Here is a 9,178-nt window from a genome sequence, read left to right as displayed (position 1 = left end):
CTTCGCCTCCCTGTGTAAAATGATCAAACTGTAAGTCGCTCTGGAGAAGACTGTGTGCTAAATGTGGTCACGAAAGGCTTATGCAGCCTTATGAATGCTGCTCTTCAGTAGTCTTATCCAATATCGTTTACTTTCCACTTCTTGTGCAGCTGCAGATGTGAAGTACCATTTTATACCTATATTATACGTTTGTATTTGATTTTTCTGTATTATTTTCACTGTACAGTGAAACAGACAGTCGAGTGAGGGATTGGGTGTGAATGAATGAGGAGAATGATGGATGTGCAAATACATTCAAACAAAGTCTTATTTGCTGTAATGAAGTTTTATGAGTTGTTTTTTTTAAATGCAGAAAAAAAGAAAGGTGTTGAGCAGCAGACCAGAGGCGATGCGTACAGGACACAATTCATTTGCACTCGTTCGTTAGCAACGCAACTGCAACTGCAGCACAAACAATAACAGTATTGAGTAGGCCGAGGATTACTATTTACTGAAAATGAGCAAAATGAACCCAAAACGGTGATGAAGAAGAGCAGTTTAGTCCCTTTTCTGACATCGGTGTCAGCACTACAGTCCGACAGGGCCACGGCACAGTTTAGGGCCTTTTCCCTAATTGAACGCACCTGATGCAGCTCAATAAGGCCTGGTAATTAGCTAATGAGCTGTGCTGGAGGTGGAACGCACTCCACCGTTCAGTGCTATGGCTTTTTAGGACTGGACTTGGGTGCCGTTAGCATCATCCCTTTGAACGGAAGTACACGTTGGGTTTTAAAGCTCACTTCTTGACAATAGTGTACAGGCTTATAAATGAAATCAGAGAAATTATCATCAATACTTCTGACATCATCTCAATCTGCTGCGTCTGTAGCACTCGGAAGCGACTGCCCATTGACTTCTATTACAAACGTGTGAGGAGTCGTCGTTTTTCTGTCATTTTCTAAGAACGGGGAAGCGCGTCGGAGCCGTTGTCTGTGGTAATCGACCGTGTCCTACAGACGCGCCAGATGGAGGTTAGGTTGAAAAATGATGGAGTCCACCTTTAACTCAGAATCCAGGACAGGGCCTTTAGCTCGAACGGCTAAAGGGCAACTTCTGTGGGGGAAAACCGCATTTAATGTACAGTAAATATGTATACTGAGCGCACCACGTGATAAGGCTGCGAAAGATTCAACAACTCGGAACGCTCAAACCTCCTCAGAAACATAAAAGCAAGAAAGAAAGAAAAAAAAAAAAAAGGCTTCGTCAGAAACTCGTTCCCAAAAAAAGTTAGCAACAATATTTTACATCTTCCTCTCTCGGTTAATTCTCCTCTCGTCAGTTGTGCAACATCATTCAAATACGTCTCATATATATTATAAATATATTACACTCAGCAGCGAACATGTTCCAAACACACACTTTCACACACTTCCCCACAGAAACCCCTCACCACTCCATCCAAACAGCCCAGGCACACAGGCTAACGGTGCTGACAAAGAACAGAGGCTAGCGCCACCATGCCTTCACTCGCTGTTAGAAGCGTTAGCTTTACTGAATTCATATATATTTATATCTCTAACGGCTTCGAAAGAAGTCCCTATATGGGAAACCATACAGGCTCAGCCCTAAAACAGAAAAGACAGGGTCCCTCATCAAACAGGAGCCACAGCTTTAGCGGCCGCTAACAAACACAACATGAACGCCACACGGAGAGAAGCTGATTCTCCGGCTGCTTTTCCCTCTCAAACTTCCCCACCGCCTCAAACGAAGTCGGTGGCACGTGTCTGAAGTTTGCTCTGTTAGCTTAGCACTGAAGCTACGGGGCTAATCTAGCCCAGTAGCAGAAGCTAGCAAGCGCTAGGTTAGCATGGTGCTAACTGTACGCCTAAATCAACGCATACGACACACTCACCTCAAACAGATCAACTTGCTCACTAATCTCTAACACACTCGCCCAAGTGGTTTCTAACAACATGAGACGCACTACCATCTACAAATATGGATAAAAGTACGTTAGCACAGCTAAAAACTGCAGCGGGCAGCTTGAGGGCTTATTTCGTCCACACTGTAGTCGATAGCGGCTCACGCGGTGTCAGAAATCGCTCTCAGGTCTGTTAGAAATCACTAAAGAACGCACACAACGCTCAGCGTGAACCGCCGTCGCTACAGGTCAGCTACGTTAGCCTCATAGCTCCAGCCCTAAAAATAAACGCGCTAACTCCAGACGTGCCTCCGCTGACTGATTACAGACGGAGTCGTCTGCGCACATCCCATTTATTCTTTACGTTTCTGGCCGAAATCTTGTTTCAAACGGAGTCGATGCAGTTTAGAGCCTCCCTGCCCGAGTCGCCCCATCATGCGTTAGCTGTACGCTGTATTAGCAACTCTGGGTCTAAGCAGGTTTTCTCTGTGGGGAAAAACGTACGTTTTCTCGAAAACTCGCACTCGGAGGAAAACTAAAATGCAGATGCACCCTGTCGTGTGGAATTCTCTGAAATCACGAGGTTGTTTAGCAGTCAAAATGCAAGTAATGCTACGTAGAGGCTAATAGCAAGCTAACAGAAACGATGCGGCACGAACGTCGTTCTGCTATTAAACTTCAGCTCCGTTATACACCAACATCAGCCACTCCCAAAGCCTCCAAACCACCACACTGGACAGAGCAGTGCTGCTTTGTTTGGGCTATTTTAGTGCGGTCAGCCATGGTGGTGGTTAGCATGTACGTATCAATAATCCTATTTCGGCTCCTCAGCGGCCTCGTAATTCAGAGAAACCTGTGACACTCGGGAGAAAAACATGTATGACGAAAAGTAGCATGTGGAACATTTCAGTTTACAGCACTTTAGTACGATTTCTTGAAAAATGCTGTTCATCTGTCTCGTAGAGAAAAGCTGCTCAGGCCTTAGTTGGGCTACTGAGAAACTGATCGTAGAGCCCTGGTCTAGATAGAACTGACCATTCCAGACTCCGTCCACAGATGAGCTCTTTCATAGCTGCTGCTGTGGGGTTGAACAAGCTCGTCAGGACAGATCAGGTGTAGTTTTTTTATTTTGGCGCGTTATTAAGCTAACGTTAGCATGGTGGCTAACTCCGTCCTTCACAACCAGCCCGGTTTTAATTATATACCACAATCCAGCTCAGCGGCACAGCGTTTTAAACTGGACACTCAACCCTGCACAGATGTGGCTACACTGCTGGATCTCTTTAGGCTGAAGGCCATTTTTACCGCTGAAAATCTTGCCCAACTTTATAACAGTAGATACGAAAGCTGTGGGTGAAGCCTAGAAAGATCAATGCTAAGCTTCCCAAATAAAGAAGAACGAACTGATCGCGGATTAGAAACAGCAAAGTGGATCAAGTAGCTGAACAGGCACTGAGGGATGGGAAAAAGTTTTCACTGAGCAGAACTGTGTTGGTGCCAAAACGCTACAGCGGAAAAAAACGATCCACAGGTTCCGCAGCCGATATGTAGCTTAAACTCACTTTCCAAACACTGAAGACCATTTTAAAACAATAGTCTGGCCAAAGAATCTAACGCTCCCAGATGCAGCTGATCAGCCAAGACGTGTTTGGTGTCTGAAGTTTGCTTCTGTAGGTCATAGCAAGGGAGCTACGAGGCTAACGTAGCTGTAAAAAGTAAGGCATGTGCTTCTGTCCATGTTTATGGACAACATTCATCATCATACATCATCCATCCTCAGATCTCCGCTGTTGTCATTTTTCTTCTATACATAATAAGAAAACGACAGCTGGGTGAGAACCTCTGGTTCCTTTGACTTCCATTTAAAGTTCAGAAGGTTCTATCCTTCTCCTTTAAAGTTACCTGTTTGGAGACAGTGACGGTAAGCATGTACTTTATATTACCTAACATCTTAATACAGTTTGAGGCAAATGCATGCATGAAGCTAATTACTGGCGCAGCCTCCACTACCTCTAAGCCACATTAGCTTCGTAGCTCCAGTGCTAAAAGAAGCAAACTTCAGACACGTCTTGGCCCACCTCCAATGAGGGATTTGAGGGGCTGAACAAACGAGATTTTTTGGCCCAACTATGGCTTCAACTGCTGACCAGACCAGGAAGAAAATGACAACACTGAGTGTAAATCAGTTACGAGTGAAGAAATTTGGCAAGTTCTACTGAGAAACGGTCCGGCTTTCATGACCTCAGCAGAGAATAAACAAACCTTTTTCCCAGAGCTCTGACTAAACTGGAAATAAATAAACAACGACAGATGACATCAGCAACGAAGAGACAATAAAAATAGCAAAATGAATAAAGCTGCGGAACAAGGAAACACCATAGGTAACCCAAACGTTCTGTCTCAAGACGGGACACGACCAAATATTGGCCCAAGAAAAAAAAAAACAAAGAAAAGCATTTTAAAAGTGCCCGTTATGATAAAAGCAATTTTCTCCCGGAGGCAGACGGACAGATGGAGGTTTAGAGGGATCATTCGCTGCTGTATGTTCTTTTTGTTATTTTTATTTTAAGAAGCCTGTTCCATCTCTTGGGGCGTCTCTGACTCCTCCTCTTTGGACAGTCGTCTGGGGCAGTTTTCATGGATCCCCAGTTTGTTTAGCTCGTCCTCCGCACTGGCCAACGACGCCACAGTAACGGTGTGCTCCTCCATCTGCTTCTGAAGACTGTCCATTTCCTGTCTGCAAGGAGAAACAGAAAAAAATTTATCATGTTCATATGATCCACACAGTCGCTCTGACAGACTGTAATACACTACAGGAAGCGTAGGGGGCGATACGGCTTCTACTGTTTCATTTAAAAAGCTCTATAATGTTCATATGATCCACACAGTCGCTCTGACAGACTGTAATACACTACAGGAAGCGTAGGGGGCGATACGGCTTCTACTGTTTCATTTAAAAAGCTCTATAATGCTCATATGATCCACACAGTCGCTCTGACAGACTGTAATACACTACAGCAAGCGTAGGGGGCGATACGGCTTCTACTGTTTCATTTAAAAAGCTCTATAATGCTCATATGATCCACACAGTCGCTCTGACAGACTGTAATACACTACAGGAAGCGTAGGGGGCGATACGGCTTCTACTGTTTCATTTAAAAAGCTCTATAATGTTCATATGATCCACACAGTCGCTCTGACAGACTGTAATACACTACAGGAAGCGTAGGGGGCGATACGGCTTCTACTGTTTCATTTAAAAAGCTCTATAATGTTCATATGATCCACACAGTCGCTCTGACAGACTGTAATACACTACAGGAAGCGTAGGGGGCGATACGGCTTCTACTGTTTCATTTAAAAAGCTCTATAATGCTCATATGATCCACACAGTCGCTCTGACAGACTGTAATACACTACAGGAAGCGTAGGGGGCGATACGGCTTCTACTGTTTCATTTAAAAAGCTCTATAATGTTCATATGATCCACACAGTCGCTCTGACAGACTGTAATACACTACAGGAAGCGTAGGGGGCGATACGGCTTCTACTCTTTCATTTAAAAAGCTCTATAATGTTCATATGATCCACACAGTCGCTCTGACAGACTGTAATACACTACAGGAAGCGTAGGGGGCGATACGGCTTCTACTGTTTCATTTAAAAAGCTCTATAATGTTCATATGATCCACACAGTCGCTCTGACAGACTGTAATACACTACAGGAAGCGTAGGGGGCGATACGGCTTCTACTGTTTCATTTAAAAAGCTCTATAATGTTCATATGATCCACAGTCGCTCTGACAGACTGTAATACACTACAGGAAGCGTAGGGGGCGATACGGCTTCTACTGTTTCATTTAAAAAGCTCTATAATGTTCATATGATCCACACAGTCGCTCTGACAGACTGTAATACACTACAGGAAGCGTAGGGGGCGATACGGCTTCTACTGTTTCATTTAAAAAGCTCTATAATGTTCATATGATCCACACAGTCACTCTGACAGACTGTAATACACTACAGGAAGCGTAGGGGGCGACACGGCTTCTACTGTTTCATTTAAAAAGCTCTATAATGTTCATATGATCCACACAGTCGCTCTGACAGACTGTAATACACTACAGGAAGCGTAGGGGGCGATTCGGCTTCTACTGTTTCATTTAAAAAGCTCTATAATGTTCATATGATCCACACAGTCCCTCTGACAGACTGTAATACACTACAGGAAGCGTAGGGGGCGATACGGCTTCTACTGTTTCATTTAAAAAGCTCTATAATGTTCATATGATCCACACAGTCGCTCTGACAGACTGTAATACACTACAGGAAGCGTAGGGGGCGATACGGCTTCTACTGTTTCATTTAAAAAGCTCTATAATGTTCATATGAGTGCAGCTAAATGGGTGCATGTGTGTGAGACATACTTCAGCTGCCGTAAGCAATTGTGCAGGTTATTGAGCGGTTCTTTGTTGACGGAAGCCGAGGGTTTCAGCAGCTCATCCAATAAGGATGCAGGAACAGGACAATCCGGAATTTTCACAGGGGTCACTGGAGTCGAGTCACCTTTTGCATCCATCCGCTGATGAATGGGGGAAAAACATCACGTTAAAATCCAATTAACACACATATACTACATTAATATTTTTAGTACAAATATTTTCTTTATTGGTTTACAATATTTGACCATATTAACATCTAAAGACACACATTTAAAGGAAAACACTTTCACAAGGAGGTGGGCAATATGGCAGAAATGCCATAATCATGATACTTGAAGTTTAGGCTAAGGCTAAACACAAAAGACTGGCTGCTTTATATCTGCTGCCTCGTAAACGAACTGCACAGCAGGAGGCAGCGGAGGGTCGGCTGTGTCTTCATTTGAAACGTGACTCAGACACTAAACGGACCACCGTTAGCAGAATTTGCGCTGTTTGTATGTTGTGTTATCTGTGTGTATTTGTGACATACCACAGTTATAGAACATACAACATACAACAGTTATTACAAAACACCTGAGGAAGGATTTCAACCAGCACACTGCCCACTACTGCTAGCCCAGGGCTTGGAAACCAAGACGTTAAGAAGAGCCACTTTGGGAGCATTTTATGTCCATTTTACCATTTTGGCTCACATGTAGTGGCTCGTTATGTGCTGGTGTACTAGTATAGACTAAAAAATATGAAATAAACAAAAGACACATTCTGCTTTAAGATTTAGCTCAGCTGTAGCTGCTTTTCTCGGTTTCTTGTAAAATGTCTCTCAACATTCGGCTTTTTACGACGCTGAAGTCTCTTCTCATTCGCCAGCTTCTTGTTCGAATTGTCCTGTTCCACCTTAAATGGTGACTGAGGCGCCAGAATGTAACTGCAGCACCATTTAAGGTGGAACAGGACAATTCGAACAAGAAGCTGGCGAATGAGAAACTGACTACAGCCTCATGACTTTTCAGTGTTTGACTGTTTCTCGTTGCAGATTAAATGGATCAGGAAACCAGCTGGAGTGATTATAAATGCCAGTAAGTCCATTCGTCTCCAAATTATGGATGTTCATCTTAAATCTCTCTCTTTGCTTTTCGTTAGCTACTGGCTAGGCCAGACTGTTATCTATGTTGCTATAGTGACCAGCAGTCTGTGCGTCAACCTTCAAGTTTAAAGGGCGAATTATCAGTTTAACTGCCCATCGCTGTCCTAGACAGACAACCCAGGCAAATCCTGGATGGATGGGAACCATATGTGTTGTGTTTCTTCAGCAATACCTGCTCCTGATTTAGCAGCACAGATGGAAAAAAGAAATAGTTACTGGTCTGTGGTAGACGGGACCGGTATATGATACGATGTTTGGCAGGATTTGGTTCTACACCAGACAAGAGGTTCTATCAAGGTGTCCCCAGACTTGTGACAGGCCTCTTAGCATGTGCAGAAGAAGACTGACCTTCCTGGTGCGCGAGTGTTTGAGGTCCTGTTTGAGCTGCGTGTTCTGCTGCAGCAGCGTCTTCATGCTGCTCCTCAGCTCGGCCACTTTAGCCTGCAGGACAAACTTATCCTTCTTGGTGCTGTTCAGCTCCTCCTGGACCAGCTCCAGCTCCACGCGCACCCGCTGCGGAGACAAACCCCGTCAGACAGACAGCAGCACACCGGCTAACGGGCTAATAACTTCAGATCTTAACTGGAGGTGTGTCTGGACTGAAAGTGAGTCTCCTGAAAAGAGTGGAAGCTGGAATAAAGGTGAAGACAGCTGAGCTTAGGCTTAGTTGTGTAATTGTATGTGAAGTTTTTGTTTTCTGCTTGAAAAATTGTCCATTTAATTGCTGGAAACTAATTAAATAATTGTGTTGGGTGGGAACACAAACGCTGAGCAAGCTAATAATGACTTGTAATGTATTCACATCAATTTCCAACTGTTTTTTCCACGTGAGCAGTGCAAAAAAGCGTCCTGACGCTGATCGGCTCCTTTTTGTCCCCTCTGGTGATGATTCTGCTCTAATAAAACTCAGTTGAAGTGCCAGAGAGGTGGAAGCTGTGCACTAAGCTTTCGGTCACGTATATCTGTGTCTGACCTGCAGTGTGTCCTGCACACTGTCCAGCTCTCTCTGGCTGCTCTGCTCTGAAAGCTCCAGCTGGTGGCGCTGTGCCTCGATTTCACGCTGCTTCTGTTCAACTTCCCACTTCAGATCCTCCACCTGCAGAAAGGAAACACAGACACAAGTCAGCACGCAGACGCTGTACTGTACACCTCCTACGTCCACGCACTGGCCACTTTCCTAGAACCAACTACCTTGTGCCTCCCTCTATTCTATTCATCACTGGTCAGTTTCGCAGGACAGCTGCTGTCCAGATGTTATTTGGGTGGTCAGTGTATCGTTCAGGGGTGATTCTACAGTGATCGTTTTCTGGTGCTGAATGTTGCAGACAGGGCTGATAGACTGTGCAGCAAAAGATGGACCCAGTGCAGCTATATGGTAGGTGTTTCTGATAAAATGACCAAGTAGTAGAGCTACAAGGCAGCTGGATCTAATAAAAACCTGGAAGCCACGCTTTACTATTATTATTGTTAACGTGACTGATCTACATAAACTCGTTTACTGACTAATAAACAGCACGTGTGTGTATGTGTACCTCCTGGTTAGTGAGCGGCTGTTTGTTGAGCTCATCGTCCAGCTGTTTCTGGAGGATCTGCAGCTGTGCGTGTGCCTCCGTGAGCTCCGTCTGGAACCGGGACACTTCCTGAGAGCGCTGGGCATCCTGAGCTCTGAGGGAACATCAGAAAATCAGAGGT

The 9,178-nt window shown here is 44.6% G+C and overlaps 1 protein-coding gene across 3 annotated transcripts in view; it reads right to left on the bottom strand.

Annotated features, from left to right (window-relative positions):
• Window positions 1-309: 309 nt before the first annotated feature.
• Window positions 310-9,178, bottom strand: part of LOC108444183 (golgin subfamily A member 3) — a 32,291-nt gene continuing 23,422 nt past the window's right edge. For all 3 annotated transcript variants that reach the window (XM_017725203.2, XM_017725205.2, XM_017725204.2), the window contains exons 20-24: window positions 9,019-9,151; window positions 8,460-8,582; window positions 7,835-7,999; window positions 6,328-6,482; window positions 310-4,637 (exon numbers count right to left, since the gene is read on the bottom strand). In XM_017725203.2, the coding sequence (XP_017580692.2) occupies window positions 4,466-4,637; window positions 6,328-6,482; window positions 7,835-7,999; window positions 8,460-8,582; window positions 9,019-9,151 (748 nt within the window). In that variant the 3' untranslated portion in view covers window positions 310-4,465. The remainder of the gene's footprint in view (window positions 4,638-6,327; window positions 6,483-7,834; window positions 8,000-8,459; window positions 8,583-9,018; window positions 9,152-9,178) is intronic.

The sequence above is a fragment of the Pygocentrus nattereri genome, chromosome 20, assembly GCF_015220715.1.
Source record: "Pygocentrus nattereri isolate fPygNat1 chromosome 20, fPygNat1.pri, whole genome shotgun sequence".
Taxonomy (NCBI): Eukaryota; Metazoa; Chordata; class Actinopteri; order Characiformes; family Serrasalmidae; genus Pygocentrus; species Pygocentrus nattereri.
Note: the sequence above shows the minus strand (reverse complement) of the source record. Positions and strands in the feature narration are given on the sequence as shown.